The sequence below is a fragment of the Hippopotamus amphibius genome, chromosome 7 (assembly GCF_030028045.1).
Source record: "Hippopotamus amphibius kiboko isolate mHipAmp2 chromosome 7, mHipAmp2.hap2, whole genome shotgun sequence".
Lineage (NCBI taxonomy): Eukaryota > Metazoa > Chordata > Mammalia > Artiodactyla > Hippopotamidae > Hippopotamus > Hippopotamus amphibius.
The window spans coordinates 107,761,854-107,780,252 of NC_080192.1; the positions used below are offsets into that span (position 1 = coordinate 107,761,854).

Sequence of the window (18,399 nt, forward strand, 5' to 3'; positions counted from 1 at the left end):
TTTGTGTCCAAGTTACCTCTTCTTATAAGGACACCAGCTATATTGGATTAGGGCCCATTATAAGGGAGTCATTTTAACTTAATCATAACTTTAAGAGCCTTATCCCCAAATATAGTCATATTCGGAGGTACTAGGGGTTAGGGCTTCAACACATAAATTTGGGAGGTAGGGGATGGCACAAGTCAGCTCATTACTGTCTCGAAGTGTCTGAAGGGTTCTTGTGTGGAGGATGCCAACAAACTTTATTTTCACTGAAGTCCCCACAAGTCGCCAGTTGGATTTCAAAGACGTCAGGAAAAAATTTAAATGACGTGTTAATGAGGCCAGAGTTGAATGGCCCACTTTGTTTAGCCCTAGCTTTGAAAATGACACTGTCTAATTATAGATGTGCTGGGTTATAAAATGACAGAGAAGAACATGTGAGTTGATCAATTCCAGTTGTCCTTACTAGTGGAGCATCAGCTTAAACTTGGTAGGATATTTTTATACTTTTGCTCTTCTTTCCATTCTGTTCTGTATATTTAGGGATCCACTGGAAACCACAGATGGCTTAAGTTCAAAGGGAAATACTGCAGGCAGTGGAGAAATTCATTTAAGTGATGCAATGAAACTACTGTACCTACTGCATCCTGTAGGATGACTGGATTTCAATTGGTGATCTCCACTCAGGCTGGGAGTTACACTTGGGCCACTACCGACAGGTTTTCAAGTTTGTTCTTGTCAGATTTCACTGAATGGGAGGTCTCATGAGGATGTTGCCTGAACCAGAAATACCTCCCAAAGTACAGTTCCCCAGATCACAGGTGTTTGAGATACCCAAAATAAGATTTTACTAGATGAATTTCGGACAAAGGGGTTTACAGAGAGCAGCCATTGATTTGAAAAAGTCCTTTAGATTTCCTCTTAAAATTGTCCTCTCATCTCTTTAGTGCTAACCACTTAAAATGAAGAGGAGACAAACCACTTCTCTTTTCAAATGTCGTAATGTACTCCCTCCCTCCCATCCTCTTATCCACTTTTTATAAAACTGAAATCTCCTAAAATCTAACCTCTGCCTGCCTTTCTCCTCTTGAAATGGCTGTCAGAGCAGTGACAGGCTTCAGTGGGTGGGTAGAAAGAAGCAAGAGGAATGTCTACATGGTGAGAGGTGTGTGTGTCTGTACAGCTGAAAGAAGAAAGAAGACAAGCTTACAACATTAAACATAGAAAAATGTAATGGCTTAATTATAAACTCTCCAGAGATGATGACCAAAAGTCTTCATAAATTTCCCCAAACACTGTGAGACAGTTTAAAAAAAAAAAAAGAAGAGGGGAAAAAAAACCTTGCTAAAGAAAAGATTTCATACTCTTTAATGATATTTGCAGTGTTAGAAACGTTGATGATCTTTTGTTTTTAATGGCTCTAAAATTAAATCTATCTAAAAAACCCACAGACTGCATGTTTTAACAAGATGGCCTAATGCTTGATCCTACCTTAACCATGGGGCCATCAGTCATTAGCGCTGGAGATCGTCTTGGGGGCCTTACAGTCCACGGACCTCATTTTACAGGTAATAGGACTGACTTGCTCTAGGTCATGCAGTATCCACTTCTGTGTACAGTTTCTGTGGCCCTTCTTTGTCACAAGCATTATGGGGGAAAGAGAAGAGTTTAAGACATTCTAGTTGAAGTGCATCTCTTAGAAGCATTAATATACAGATGAAAATGTCATTTTGAGGCCTCAGTGATATCTAAAGTTTTCTTATTCCAGGAGCAGCTTTGTCACCATGCTGTTGCACAGAACAGGTGGTGGTCCCCTAACTTCTCTTTTCCCTCTACACAAGTGCCTTTGGCTTTCCTTTTTGTGTGGCCTCCTCAAGTTAATGGCCTCCTTTCAGTTGTTCCCACTGGCTTAAGGGTAGCTATGCGTAAACCTCTGAGAATGAAGCTGATATTGCTTAGGAGAAAATGCAGTGATTTTGACAAAGCACCTATGGGGTTCAGAACATCACTTACAATAAGTCTAGTTCCCTTGCCTTTATTTGTCCTAGGAGAGAAAAACAGATTTATTTTCTACTCTTTTTCACACCTACCTCAACTATTTTCCTATGCTTAGATGGCAGAGAAACAATTTATGTGATCTCTGTATTTCTAGACATGTCGTATAAGGCAATACCAGATAATGAATAGTGACACAATCACGATGTAGTGGCTAATATTTACTGAATACTTACTCTGTGCCAAGCACTGTGCTAAGAGACTTACATATATTATTCACTTATTCTTACAAATACTCATTTTACAGATGAGAAAACTGGTATTCAGAGGTGTGATTATGCTCCTGGCCCAATGTTACCCAGCTAGTTAATAGTAAAGTCAGGATTTGAACCCAGGAATTAAAGCCCAGTATCTCAATCACCAAGGATTCTCTTTCCACAGTGAATCTGACTGCATGAATACTTTCTTCTAAGAAATAATTGCTGACAGTCAAAACAAAATTTTATTGGAGGAAAGTTATTTTAGGGTTTCTAGTTCAAATCCATACTGTTCAATTTGTCTACAAAAGAAAAAAATGGTTATTTTATTTAAGAAGTTTTCCATTTTATGAAATTGAAGAGGCTGGCATCGATTCAACAGCTGTATCTCAGCCTATACTTTGCACTTCCAGGGCATTTAATATTAAATAATTTGTGTGCAGTTGAAAACCCCATCTTTCTAATTGAAAAAAATCTTCCTGTCTTCCAATTACAAGTAGAGGAGAGAGATTGAAGCCCATTGAAAATGAGGTTAGCATGCAATAATAATCATACATTTTTTTTCACTGGAGAATGAAGAACTTTCTCAATAGCATTTACAGCCTATATCAGACCATATATGAGACATTTACTTATTTCCTCTTCCATAGACCAGTCTAAATATTAAGAAGAATAGACTAAAAGTCAAAGTATGGTATGAGGAGGTAGAAAACCCATCTGTACCACATATTTCTCTGATTTTCAGAAATCAAGAACTGGGAAAAGAAGTCTTAGAGTGTATATATGTAAGTTCTTATTAGGGTGGATAAGCCTAAATGTTGACATTACGATTTAGAATGGGCTTAGGATTCTCATATCTGGGAAAATGACAAAATGCCATTTGTAAGGGAATGTGGGGCTGTTCTTACATTTCATTTTTCTTATTCTCACCATTGAGTGATATCCATCAGTGGCCCTGTCTGTTTTTGTAGCTGTTAAACCATTCTTCTGTCTTAAATGCTACACAGCTTGCACAAAAGAACTCTTTAGTATGCGTGATAACCAAGTCTGACCTTTAATTTATCAGAATACGTTCTGTATTTTCTTATCTGCTTGTCCCTGTTGCTTTTCATTTCTCACTGCTGGTTTTTGATATGATACTCCAGTTTTTGTTTTTTTTTTCCATTAGAAACCCAACAGCCTAGAAGGCTTAGGGAAGAACCTATAAGTCACTGTTCATTACACATAGGCAATGAGACCCAAAGTTCACAAGATTACCTTTATTTCTAATTCATCTGATGGAACAATATCCAAAATAAAATTTTTGGATATAAGTAGCTAATAGGAACACGTGCTCTTAGAAATCTTCGTATAAAGGCACACTACATATCTTATTGTAGTTCCACATAACAGAGGGACATGAAGGGAGAAATTTCTTAAATTAGTTAGGAATGCACTAAGCTTCTAATTTCTTCCCCAAAGCACTGCTGAACTCTGCAGTAGACGTGGTTTTCCATGCCCAGCATCACAGCTCTCACATGAAGATACTGTTTAGCTGCTGTTTCACAGAAGGAGCTGGGGTGGCTTCTGAAGCATTAGTCACGAACAGGGCATTGCCCTACTTCAGCAGTCTGTCCTCTCTCTAGCTGTGTAAGTGGGCTGACTGACAGGGCACTTGGGTGTGCCACCTTCTCTTGCTCTAACATTGCATTAAGATGCTACAATTAATTTGTATAAAATGCTTCTTTTTTGTTTAAGAAATAGTGGGAGCAAAATTGGAATATCTATAAATATAGTGCCAATAATATTAAATTAAAATGTGAAGATCACTCATGATCCCTCCATCCTAACACAAATATTTTCATTTTTGCACATTGCCCTCAAATTCTTGCCAACTGGCATAGTATTTTATTTAATAGTTTTAACAGTGTGTGTATTATGTTTCACTTTGCATGGCATAAGTGCTTTAACCATTTTTATTCATATTTGCAATTGGTTTGAGTCAAAATATATTCTGTTAGAGAACATATTAATATTCACATTACAACACAGTTTTATCTGGTTTTTATTTCAATAAAATTTATATTGCTTGTGATCAAGGTAAAATCCTTTGTGTTCTATCACACCTTCTTTGTCTATTCTAATCCAATGCCCTCTCTGAACTTCTGTGGCAACTGCAGTTCAAGTGGTGGTTAATTGTATATGTACGCCTAGTTATCTAGTGTCTTGAACTTCCATTTAACTTTCCTTATTTTGGCCCTTGACTCCCCAGCCAAAGTCTAAGCTGTTTAATGATATTCTCTATGTGATGTCTTGATGTATGCCTGAAACAATACTTTGAGTACACAGTTAGTGCTTATGTGTTAACTTCATTGAGTCAGATTGCTTTCCTAAGATGTTTACGAAAGAAACAAAGGATTTGACTATTGAAACTTGAGAAGGAAGGTGAAGTCTTTTGGGGACATGAGATATGTCTAGGAAGAGTAGACATGGATGCGTGCCTTGGGTTATTGATGAGTGGCATGAGAACTGAGATAAGAGATGGGCAAGGAAGAAAAAAAGGAGACAATATGAAATCTAAGCAAAATTCACCTTATATATTTTCAAATATATTACGTATCTGTATCTATCTATATAAAATACATATAACACTGAACAGATGGATCAGACATAGTCCTTATTTGTAAGGAACCCATGATCTAGAATCAATTACATGAAACCATTTCATCACAATTATAGATACTGCTACTATTGCAAGGCTGCATAATGGAAGGCTCTAGGCTAATTTGGTGGAGAGATCCAGAGAATGCCTTCTTGAGAAACATATAAGCTAATATCAAAGGAAAAAATAAGTTGGCCAGACTCAGATGTGTGTGTGTGTGTGTGTGTTGGGATGGGTGGGAGTGTTGAGATGTACACAGAGATGCAGGAAAATTGCAAAGCAAGGTGAATGGAATCTTCAAAGAGAATTAGCTTGGTTGTAGAATTTGAAAGAAGTCCAGAGTGACTAGAATTTAAAGAGTTAGAAATAAATGGTTTAAGACAAAACTGGAGAAGTAGGCGGGAGCCAAATGGATGTATATGTTTGTTATGTACATATCTTAATGATACAGCAAATCATGTAATACACAGGACAAATATTTGCATTAGGAAAGCCATAACTTTTCACCACTTTGTCCCTTGAGGAATGTCAATACTGTTCAAAATCTACTTATTTGGAACCTTAAGCGAAGTTAGGTATTACTGTATTATATGGTTTGTATAACAACTACTTGAACAGCATTTAGTTGGAAATTATGTGATAATGCTGCTTTTAACTAGAGTAATTTTGCAAAACTATGTTAAACTTTTACTTTGCTTTATGGGCCTAGGCATATCTAAATGCTGTGTTCTCATTTAAAAACAAAAACCTAAAAACTGACTCCTAATCTTCTCTGGAAGTATGTGTTGCTTTTAAGATCACTTTTGTGTTTCCTCTCCCAGTGTTAAAAAAGCAGGAAACAAGAAGGCTTCAGAGGAGCGAGTATCTTTGTTTTCACTTTCATATTATTCTGAACAAATGTTGGCCTCGTAGCACTGCTTTTCCTTATTGTTTTCCAAAAGCATTACTACATCTTATAAAAAACTGCCACTTTTATTTCTGGAGAGAAATTACACATCAGGGGAGATCTATGAAAATGAGAGGAGAAAAATACATGTTAGTGAAGTTCATATAGCTTGTCTCTAATGACCAATAGTTATAAAAATATGATTACAATTTTATTTCCCGTTGTTTTCTGAGTCCCACCATGAAATTTAACTCCAAGTCAAGGATTTGAGTTTTATTACTCCTTGCTGCTTACCTTGATTCTTTGAAATTACTCTTATTTCCTTGACGTCTACTGATTTATAAAAAATTAATATGCTGTAGTGTGACCGAGTATCATTGGTTAGCTGGGAAAGTAAAACTATCCTGAATTCAATAGAAATTGAGGATGCTACACTTTTGTCTGATTGGTCAGATTTCCCTTTTTGTTCCTTCACCATGGAACCTTATTTGAAATATCCATCATATACAGTACCTTATAACTAAATGACCACACCACTTAGAGCTAGAACCTATCAGTTGATAGTAGTGTTAGTAGATGGGGCCTGCTTCTTGTCAAAAATACTGAATCCGAAACTGATACATGTATATTATATATCATGTTATATATCAATTATATTTCAATTTTAAAAGTTTATTAATTTAAAAAATTACTGAATCCTTCAACAATTCAAAGAAAAATAAACCAAATTTTACATACTGTTTTATTGCTTGAAAGTTACTTCAGCAGAGATATATATTGCTGGTGACATTTTCAGTGCAGGTACCAACAATTTTAACCCACATAAAATTAACTCTAGGAAAAAGAAAGTAAATCAAAAGGAAAACCTCATTCCACTTTTATTAGGGTAAAGGAAGTATGCAAATAAATTTTTATCCTTTATTCAGTGAGAAGCTCTGGCTTTTTAAACCTAATTTATGTATTCAGTAGATTACTGTAGTTGATTTGCATGCTTTTTAAAAAGTTGGAACTCGGACACTTTTTATATTTCCAAAATGAATTGGTCTTTGACAAGTGGGTCATTACTGCTTTATCCTTACCTCTGATTTAGGATACTTGAAGATGAAAATAGCTTCTCGCCTTTCATTTGATTTCAGTTTTCAGGTACATTTTCTTTGTTTTTAATCTCTTCTATCAGTATGAGCCTGGAACCTTTGACCACCTACAGAAAATCCATGTAGTGTTTCTACATCCCAGCATGCTTGGTATTAGATCTCAACACTTTCCAAAGAAAAGAAAAGGTCATCAGAAATTATATTTATCTTTGACCTTTCCCTATCAAATGGGTTGTTTTATGTCCTTTATATTGCATGTAAAGCTTAGAAGTATATCATACTAAGGACAGAATTAGATAAAATGAACACAATCATATAGAGTTGCTGGATATGTGGTAAATAACATATCACCATGAATTTGTAAAGGAATGAAATGTATTTAGGGCAATTTCTCAAAATCATGTACTTCATTTATGACTTACCATGTGCAGCTGGTTAATGAAAACCATGAGGTAGAGGCAAAATGTGGGCTTATTCCTGATGAACTTAAACAATCAGAACTATGTTGTACCCAATACTAGGAGGGGTTTGGGAATCATCTTTTAGAAGATTGATACTATATTTAGATGTGCCTTTGTTTGTTGACAAGGTATTTATATACAATTTTGTCACAAGAAAAGTCATTAGTTTTTTATTCTAGTAGAAAAACAAAGGATTTGGAGAATAAAGTAAACATATAGTGAAGAAAGCGCCATCTGATTTCCTATCCATTATGCCAACTAAGAATAAAGTCTGTCCTTGGATTTCAAAATCAAATATTTCAGTTAAAAAATTACTCTCAACTAGAAGACATCTGAAATTCATGAGTTATGGGAATGTATGATCCCATTCATGTGGCTACCTTTCTTAAAAATTATCATGTCTTTTTACACCTGTATCTGCTTCCTACTCTATTTTTTTCTTATTGTTGTTAGATCACCTCTTTGTTCACGGGGAATGCAGTGTATGTTATTTTTTTAACTGAGTCTCATCAAGAATCTTCAAAAGCTATTGTTGATTTAAATCATGCCATGTCAATCATCTTAATTGTTCTGTGAGTGCCAGTTAAAGGTATGAAGACAAATTGTATGTATATATGCATGTGGGTGTATATGTATTCTTGTGGTTTTATGGGCTCTTTTCAAAATCGTTCGAAAGCCTTCCATTTTCTCCAGTTGTATTATTTAAAGCTTTTCTCTCTACTTTCCCTACTAACTATGATTATCTATTTTGTGGTATAGGGCAGTTATTATTAGAAAAATAATCAACTGATTGTGTGGATGTTCTAATCAGTGATAATCATTAAAGACATAAAATTATAATTGAAATATGTGATGTTTCCTTTGGAAGGTACAAAGGGAAGCTTAGCTACATGTGATCTATCCTCTGGGCACAAGTATTTGCTTTCTTGTGAATGTTGTTAGCCTGTGGAGATGAGATAATGGTGCCACAGAAGCTATCAGAATTTAAAACAAGATTTCCTTTACTACTTCATTCTACAGATATTTCATAGGAGGTTCTATGATAGGTATTGTGCAAACACTGAGAATACAACAATAAATGCCACACATAATACCTGACCTCATGGAACTTCAGAGTTCAGAGAGAAAATATTTATTGAATATGCAATTACAAGGTCAGTGCTTGTTTCCAAAGGTGTGTATCAGATGCTAGGAAAGCATATATTCAAGAGTCCTAATTTAACTTGAGGATGTCAGGGAAGACCTCTTGAGGAAATAATGTTCCTGCCAAGAAGACTCCATTAATGAGTCATGTTTGGCTAAGGAAAGATGAGGATGGAATGGGAGTGAGGAAAAGTCTTTCAAGTAGAGGAGAGTACAAGTGCAAAAGTCCAGAGGTGAAAGGAGGGATTTAGAAGAATTCAAAGAAGTCTCATAAGGCATAAGAATGGAAAGAGGAGAGCAGGGTGGTGACACCATGAAATGGGGCAGAGGAGATGGGAAGGGACCAGATCATGGAAGTCATCATAAGCCTCATCAGGTTGCTTGAGATTTCATCCTAGAGGCAATGGGAGGGTTATAATAGACAAGTAGCATGATTGGGTATTGGTTGACATGTGGATAATGGGTGGGATTGATTGCAGAGAGGATGCAGAGAGATGTGTTACTATATTGTAGTAGTAAGTGGGCAAGAGGTGATTTGCAGCCTAGATTTGGGTGGTATCTGAGGAAATAGTAAATCATTTCTGATGATGAGAAGAATCTAGCATGAAAAACAGCACAAGGAGCCACATAATTATAAAGTTGTCAGGAGAGTTATAACAGTGTAAATTGGTATTAGCGTTGGTCGACAAAGAATTCCGTAGAGCAAAGGGTATGTGTTTTTGAAAGTATTTAATTTTTTTATCAAATTATGTACATAAACATGTTCATTACACAAATCACATATAAGCCAAAAACACAGTCATCAATAATCGTGCTATCATAAGACAACCAATATTAAATTTCAGTATATTTTTCCAAATATATATGTATACAAGGACACAAAAGAGAATGTAAACTGTACATACTTCTTGAAAACAAAGATAGGCTTGGAATTTAAGCTATTTTATCTTTTTTAAAAAATTATCAATATACCAAAAATATGTTCCCATAGGATAAAATATTATAGCATTTTAATAATTTCATTAAAAAAGGAAATACGTCAGTGTTTTTATTAAACTTTATATTTGGTTCCACTTTGGTATCTACATTTTCAATTAAATACTAATGTATGAAATATTTTCAGTCATATAAAACTTCAAACAACAAATTAATGACTAAATGATAGTTCTTTTGTCTTTCTTTAAAAGTGTGTGACCAATATCATGGTGGGTTTATTGTGGTAAGTATAGTGTATAATAAAACTAGCCTAAGAAAACATTTATTAATTATTCTAAATTTGAGAAAAATTTATCTTTTATCTTCCCTAGTAAAATGCTCCAGTCTTTTCTTGCGGGCAGTACTAATATTCAACCTTTCTTTCACCTCTGAGTCCTCATCTGAGCTATTACCAAAATGTCTTAATTCAAAATTCCATGTTAATTTTCATAGAATTGAAAAACTTCTGGCAATATACAGGATGGAGTGCTGAGATGGCAGCCTAGATTCTTCCTAAGTACTTTATAGATCAAGAAACACTCATCTATTTGTAAGCATTATTCAAGGTCAATTTAAACTATGTTTTTATCAGATAATTTTTTGTTCAAAGAATCAAGTCTCCCGCTTAGTTTAGAGCTATGAATAGGGACCACTGTTTGTGCCTTGCATTTGTTCCTGAAGCTATCATGCCTTCTTTAGAATAGTTTAATAAAAAGCAAATATTTGAGTATATAATTTTTCTTCAAATGTTATAAGCCTCAAACTGTCAAAGCTTTAAATGAAACTGAAGGACATGCAAATAAAGTCACTTTTGTCAAAGCCTTTTCCTGTCATAACATATTTGGATGATGCAAGATGTATTCCCTTGTGATGTCCAAGTGGTTGATCAACCAATTTGTGTGGAATATACAAGAACTATTCAGACTTTGTGGTTTCCTTAAATGAGATGAATAAGAATTTCTCTTTTCTGAATAGGACATAAAGTATACTAGCCCTATTTTAGATGCTTCAGTGTGCCAAAGATGGTATTAAGTTTGGTGTTCATAAATTACTAATCTGGAATAAGAGATTGAATGTATTTTGAAAACTTAAACCTGTTTCACCTGAACATGTTTAACTAGTTAATAAGAAACATCAAAAAGACAAAACCCTGAAATCAATGGTCATTTTTTTGTAAAGCTATTATATGCTGTTTAAATTGGTTGTTCGGGTCTGTCTATAACATAAGTTTTAATAACCTAGCTCAAATGCAGATTTCTAATTTTCAATTAACATAGGAATAATTTTGTTTGCTAAAATAAAATAAATGAATGAATGACAAGTCTGAAACATGAAATGTTCTAGGTAGAACTTTTTAAAATTCCAAATTTCAAAAAATCATGTGGCAACTGTATAGCTCAAGCTTTAAGTATTAACTTTTAACCTTTGACCTTACAGATTTTAACCAATGAAATGTCTCTTTAAACTTTAAAGGAAACAATGATAACGAGCGCCTGGCGATTGCTAGACAGCGAATTCCATATCGACTTGGTCGAGTAGTTGATGAATGGCTACTCGACAAAGGTAAAAAACATTGATTAAAACTTCAAATAAAAAAATAATTTGAACATAACCAAGTAGTACTTCATTGTAACACTAATAAACATAAAAAATAAATTTTCCGTAAAACTAAATTAAAAACAAATTTAAAACAGTAAAATGTAGATAGTAATATTTGCATTCCTTGTATAATAATTTCTATACATTTTTAGATGTACCAGCTGTTTAATAATCTTACCCTGTTAACTTAAGGTTAAAGGGACTGTTAAATATAATCCACTAACTCAATCTATGAAGGTACTCACAGCAAGCATTAACCCAAAATGATAAATCATTCATAGATTATATTACATGTTCCAGCCTCTAAATTATTAACTAAAATATATGTAGTTCTGATATCTTTATTATGGTCCTGAAAAAAAAAACTCTTGGTTTAAACTCTAGGCATCTTAAATAGTGGGCAATATGGATTGCCAGTCAAAATGAAGTCCCTTTAACGTTTGCAACCTTCTAAGAGCATTTGGGAACAAGCCCTAATTAAAACTGAACTTAAAGTTGTGTGCATGCTTTTTATGAACAGAGAGCAATCTGCTAAAACTGGATACTCAATTTGATGATATTGGTACTGTTGCTGAGGATTGCTGTTTGATGGAAATGTGCCATAATTTCTCCATTGGTTTGTGTATCATTCCTGAAGCCGCTTTTTACATCTGAAGCTATATTTTTTTCATTTTGTTTTGTTTTAATAGAGTTGCTGAAAGCCAATCAGAAAAATCTTTTTGGATTTCTTTTTTTTTTTTTTGTCTCTGACACGCTCAGTGTAAACCATGTGTTTCTTTTCAGTGTATTTGCCGGAAAAATAGAATAATTCAAATAACAATGGACTATTGCCTTCAAAAAATAAACATTTCTAAAAAAAGAGCATATAGATACATGTGGCCATTATGTGAATTATGAAATTTTTACCATAAATTTCAAATTAGATTTCAGCTGCTATAGATTAGTTTCTGCCAGTGGTAATTTTAGAATGACAAATACTTGAAATGTTAGATAGCTCACATATTTTTCATTTAACAATTTAGACTTAAGAGACCAACAGTATAAGATCTTGAGGTAAAAGGGGAAAGGGATCCACGAAAAATTAATTTATAATACGTATGTTTGATTGGACTTTTAGCAAAAGCACTACATTTACAATAAGTTGAGAATTTACAAGTATTTGCCAATGATTATGCATTTCATGGACACCTCATTTATAAGCAATGAATTATGAGTCAAATGCCTCTCTTATAGTTTATTGCTCTCATTATCCACCCCATGAAAGATCTGTTTTATCATCCTTTGTAGAATGTAGAGTTCACAATCAACATTTTTGCATGTATGTAATATTATTTTTACAGGGCGTCAGCTCACAATCTTCAATAGCCAAGCAACCATAATAATTGGCGGGAAAGAGCAGGGCCAGCCCTTCCAGGGTCAGCTCTCTGGGCTTTACTACAATGGCTTGAAAGTTCTGAATATGGCAGCCGAAAATGATGCCAACATCGCCATAGTGGGAAATGTGAGACTGGTTGGTGAAGTGCCTTCCTCTATGACAACTGAGTCGACAGCCACTGCCATGCAGTCAGAGATGTCCACGTCAATAATGGAGACCACCACGACCCTGGCTACTAGCACAGCCAGAAGAGGAAAGCCCCCTACGAAAGAACCTATTAGCCAGGTGAGTACACAGATTTCATTTCTTCATTTTGGATCTGTGATTATGAAAGTGGACTTTTCTGCATATGTGTCTTTTCTAGAATCAGATTACTTCTGATCTCAAGCATCATGGCTTTTTTGAGACTTGCTTAATATAATGGATTTAGTTTGAAGATGAAATGTATATATGCTGTTGGTTTGTGGTTTGTGAACTTTTATGAACTGCTTTGTGTTGGTTTGTGCATGGTCTTGATGGTCTTGATTCAATAACCTTGGTCTAGCCCAAGCTGAGGGGATTGTCTGCTAAGTACACAGCGTTTTCACTTTTTAAGTTAAATGAACAAGTCAATTAATGAAGTATCTGAAAGGCCTTGTTCAAACTCAGCACTTCGTCAAGATAAAATAAAAGCAAATTTGAAAATCTTAAAAAAGAAATTGCCTACAGCACTTTTATTGTATTTTGAAGTCTGAAAATTCTGAATTGGTAGGTGTGTGGCTCTCATTGTGAATGATAAGTCTACTCTTTTACTGTCTATGGGAAAAACACACTGTTAGTTTATCTGAGGACAAAGACTCAAAATATAGTTCTTAAATACTGTCTTGGGCCAACATATTTCGTACGTTACGTAGCTAACTGCCCTCACCCAGAATTCACTTCAGCGAGCTTATTTTTCAATCTCATGTCTAAAAGTTTTGAAAAACAGAATTTTTAAATGTCACACTTGTACAACTAGGAAGTATATTTATTCCATCAAGATATACTTACTGACTGCCTATTATGTGTCAAGCACTGGCTTAGGTATCATCATTACATCAGCGAAGAAGAAGAAAAAAAAAAACCCACCTGCCTCAGAGCTTACGTTTTATAAAGGCTTTTAGAATTCTGTTGAAATTCTATTAAATTCTGTTAGATCTCTGTTGACATTTATAGCCTTTGTACATATTCTGTTGTTAATGCTTTTAGAATTATGTGTTCTTCTTGGCCCAAGCTTGATAGTTTCCTTTTTTGTTTCATTTTTGATACTTAGTGAATGTCTCTAGTAGATACCATACAAAGCTTTCCAAATATATGATTCTTACTTTTCTAGAAAACGACATACTAAAGAAGAATGACAAAAATTATTTTTTAGATTGCTTTTATTTCAAATGTTTGAAACAGATCAAGTGTCACATTTAGAAAGAGAGTAAAAGATGAATTCTGTTCAGATCAGCGCCCTATCTATTAATTAACATGTTTACCAGAGAAAGAAGAAAATAGATTCTGATTTTTACTTTGAATAGGAGGGGGTGGGAGGAACAGAATAGAGGAAGAGAAAATGTCATAGAAGAAGAGGAGAGATGACCAAAAGTTGTAAAGTCTGTAAAGTTATAAATGTAGTATTGCATGTTATATACCTATATGCATCTTTTTTACTTTCTTCTCTCTCCTTTTTTAAAATATGCATTTGATCACAAAGTAAAATGTTCATCAATATATATTCCTTGATCACACTACACATGCCATACAGTGTTCTAGGTACTGGGGATACTTTAGGAACAACAAACAAAATCCCCACCCTTATGAAATACACATTTTAGTAAGAATGTGTGCTTAAAGTAGAATCATTTTGTTGATTTTCTCAGTCTTGGTGGGGTTTAGAAGATTGTTAATAATTGCACTTAGCCTCTTGGATAAAGACTTGTGAGTTTAGACAGATTTATGCATGCCCAACAGCTCTGTTTGGTATTCTTTTCTAATGCCTCACTAAGGATTTGTTATTGTGGTTATTGGTTTATGGTTTATTTAACAGTAAGTAGATTATTAAGGCAAATCTATATAGGAAAGTGAAACAGAGCAATGATAGATTATTTCCTTTATGAAAAATGATTCATAAAAGGACATTCTAGGACATTCAGAAATAGAAATGTTCTTGTGCATAAAATTTGAAATGATCAGATTTTTTTCTTAGTAGTCTTGTTTTTTCATTAATGAAACTACAGCTGCTCAAGTTCCTAGGTAAACCAGGTGTATCCCAAAATAAGGAAAGAATTATCAGCCTTATTTTTATATATTTTATCAATTAGTACTTGCTATGTATTAAGAAATTATGGTTTTAAACTAAACATTTGTAAAATAGCAATTTCATTTGCAAATTAAACACCTAGAAATGAAGAAATTAAAATTTACGCATTTTATAATATTAACTAACATAAAAGGAAAACAGTTAACTGCCCATTAATTGCCAATGAAAAGTCTCTTTTATTTTAAGCTATAACATGTTTAAACATAGCAGTGGTTTATGGAAGTAAATGATCTGACCAAATAGTGATTACTTGGTTCATTTGAGGAGGTTTTGACTTAAATAAAAGATTACTAGGTTCATTAAAAAATAGATATTTTAAATCTTTAGATTTTTAACAGACCAATTACAGCAATTAAATTATTTGGATTAATAGACTACAAATATTCAATTGCGGCAACCGTGTTTTAAAGTTATACTAAAAGATTTTTAAATTCTCTCTTACAAGGATATATTTGTGATTACAGGTAATAAGATGTGAATGTATGGGGAAAATACTAGGGAAGAGTGCAAAATGTTTATTTTTGAGTAACAGAATAATTTGTTGTAAATTTTCTTTACATCACAATTAATTTTTATCTTGCCCTCCAACTACAAAGAGATTACTGACATATGTAGAATTTAAATGTTTGTTAGAATTGTCAAAGTCTTGAAAGTTTGAATGTGAAAGTGATTTGTAATGCTAATTCCAAGACTGTAACCTTTGACCCATCTTTGCAGTCTGGATGAGGCATCTTCCTTCCATAGTGGCCATATCATCCTGCTTTGATCAACTGCTTTACTAAATTGTGTACCAGGGAGGGTCATTTTATTTTTCAAAAGCCACGCTGAACTGTTTTCTCAATCAAGGTGTATTTTCCTCAGCAATAACACAGAGCCACTTAAGCTACAATGGCAATGTACTTTAGGGTGATTGCATGGTTTAGAACTATGGAAACAGATTTTTGGTCAAGCAGAATTAAATTGGATTCATTTCAGATAGATGAGATGAGATTTGTTCAGCCATCCTGCAGGGCAAGTAGTAGGGGAGAAATGTATTTTCAGTTTTCGCAGAGTCAGAGAATATCAAAGAATACTCACAAAATGTCACCCCGTAAGATCCTGTTTACATTCCTACTTAAAAGTAAATATGCTTTAAAAAGAAAAAAAAGAAAGAAAGCTTTTCTTCTCTGAATGATGATTAATTTTAAGACTGATGTTTACTATAGAAAGATATGATCTATGTCATGAAATGAGTACATTTACCAACCCTTCTGATTATATGGATTTTTGAATATAAAAATACTAATAGTATTTTACATGGATTATATAAAGTTGAGAAAATTTTGTTTTACTTATGATATTTAATATCTAAATGTTCCCATAAGACCTAGTCATCCTAAAAGAGAGAAACTTTCTATAAGGCTAATCTCAGAAAGTGAATATTTGCAGATAATTGACAAAGTTCTTCAGGATGCTTAGAGCTTCTTGGGATTTTCAATAGATAAGTGTTTCCTCCACTTCTGGATAATCTGCCACTTAAAATGTATATGTAGATTTACTTAAGTGAGTAAAAGTAAGTCAACATTCAAAGGGCAATATTCTTTCCCTTTGGTTGCCAGTTTGTAAAGAGAGGAACTTGTTTCTTTTATGATCAAGATTGTGACACTTCTTTTGGTCTATGCTTTGTATCACATTTTGTGATATTGTGGTTCTTTCCTTCAAGAATATTTTACAAGTTATTTACATAGTGTAAACAATATGGATCCATAGTACTGCCTTTTGCTTAGAGGAGGTGTGGTATAATAGAAAGATCACAGCAAATCAGGAGACCTGGTTTCCAGTTTCAACACAATCATCTACCTTTCTGTGTAACTTGGACAGGTTGGTTGACCTTGCTATACTTTGGCCTTGCTATCTCTCTGAAATAAGTGGGTTAAGGAATCTCTTGAATTGTACTCAGCTCTAAAATTTCACTGAATCTTGATGATGCTCTTAATTAGGTCTTCTGATGCTTATTTAGTAAAGCATAGATTTCACCCTTGACTTTTACATGGGGTGGCATGCATCTCAGTTGGCCTGTATAGTCCTCTTGTGCACCTGTTGTACCAATGTAATTATTAATAGTATCTTTTTCTGACTCTCAAAAGCATCCCATTTTGGCCTATAAATTATAGTACACTCTACTTTTACAGCATATATAAAATCTATATTTGCAAGAAAATCATACTTCATAAGAATAATAAATAGAGAAGCCCTGTCCTTTACAGTCAGAGCAGAAACTGACTCTTGTATCCTTACCTGATTTCAAGAATCCATAGCCTTTTCCATCTTCTTTTCATCTCATTTCAAAAATTTTGCGAAGGGAGAGAGAATAAGGCTTTGAGAGATTCTGGGTTTTGCCTGGAGGGACTATAGTTTGCAACTTTTAGTAAGAAACTAAATTGTAGACTGGAGCAGAATCAATAAATATGAGTGAAATGCATTGGAACAATTTAGTGGTTCTAGTTAGGCTTTTTTCAAAGTGGAGGTAGCAAACCTACTCAAGAAAAGGAACTATTAAAGATTTTAAAACATTGCTGGGTTGTCAGGATGTGAATATTCACTTCCTACTGAAGCCATTGGCATTTGATTTCCAATGGAATGTTCCAAAAAGAATCCCAATTAGTGTTCAAGCAAAAAAGAGTATTTGACTGTGTTGGACACTGCTATTGCTTCCCGGCAGCTTTGAAGATACTCATAAAAAATTAATACTATTTGTTTGAAAAACGTAAGCAGAGTGCACACATATTTCCATGAAAAATATCTAAAACTAACAAAAAACATTTTGTAACTTCAAAGAACAAAATTTTATTTTTTAGTAAAAGTATTAATTAACCTTAGCTGTGGCTTCATTATTAAAAATACTTATAATTATGTGTGTTCCTGATAACCACTCTGCATTTTAAAATACTGGTGGCATGAATAATTAATTTTATTTTTCCTAGTCCAGTCATTCTGCTGAATTCACTTAAATTAATGTACATTTTTACCACAAGTTTTAGTGCATATTGAAAAGAAAAACACTTGAGTGTAGATTCGAAAATATATACAAAGGCCTAGTCTTCTGAAACTAATGGTGCCAGTAAGAAAAGTGTAATTCATTGTAATTTTAAACATAGGTAAGCACTGCAATTTAGAAGGTGTTTTTCCCCTCATTGCTGGTAAGCAACAGTTCTAGGATATACACATTTTAAAGAATTTATTTTAAGAATTATTTTGTTCTGTGCATTTTCTTTGGGGTCTGGAGGTTCCACTGGATGAAAAGGTGCTCTCTTGGAGGATGCAACCTTGGTTTTGAGACATCTTTGAACAAGGCTAATTCTAGACAAAAATATCCATCCATCCGTCCATCTATTCATTCATCTATCCATCCATCCATTCATTTATTCACTTAGCACATGGTTGCTGAGCACTTACTATATACCAGGCAATGTTCTAGTCACCGGAAATACAGCATTGAATAAAATTAGACTTTTCTGTACAAAGCTCACGTTCTAGTTACAGGAGATGGGCAATAAAGATTAAAACAGCATACATGGGATGTCAAGTGCTATAGGCAAAGAGCAGAGAGGAGAGGGTATGCTTGTGTGTTGAGGTGGGGAAGCATAAGATGGAAATCTTTTTTGAGCAGACATGCAAAGATTGTT

At 34.0% G+C, this 18,399-nt stretch overlaps 1 protein-coding gene across 22 annotated transcripts in view; it reads left to right on the forward strand.

Moving 5' to 3' along the window:
- NRXN1 (neurexin 1) overlaps nucleotides 1–18,399 on the forward strand; it is a 1,070,346-nt gene that overhangs the window by 924,943 nt on the left and 127,004 nt on the right. For 15 of the 22 annotated variants that reach the window (XM_057740906.1, XM_057740886.1, XM_057740889.1 and 12 more), the window contains 2 exons: nucleotides 10,908–10,997; nucleotides 12,374–12,693. In XM_057740906.1, the coding sequence (XP_057596889.1) occupies nucleotides 10,908–10,997; nucleotides 12,374–12,693 (410 nt within the window). The remainder of the gene's footprint in view (nucleotides 1–10,907; nucleotides 10,998–12,373; nucleotides 12,694–18,399) is intronic. The other 7 variants (XM_057740899.1, XM_057740900.1, XM_057740902.1 and 4 more) reach the window with 1 other exon arrangement.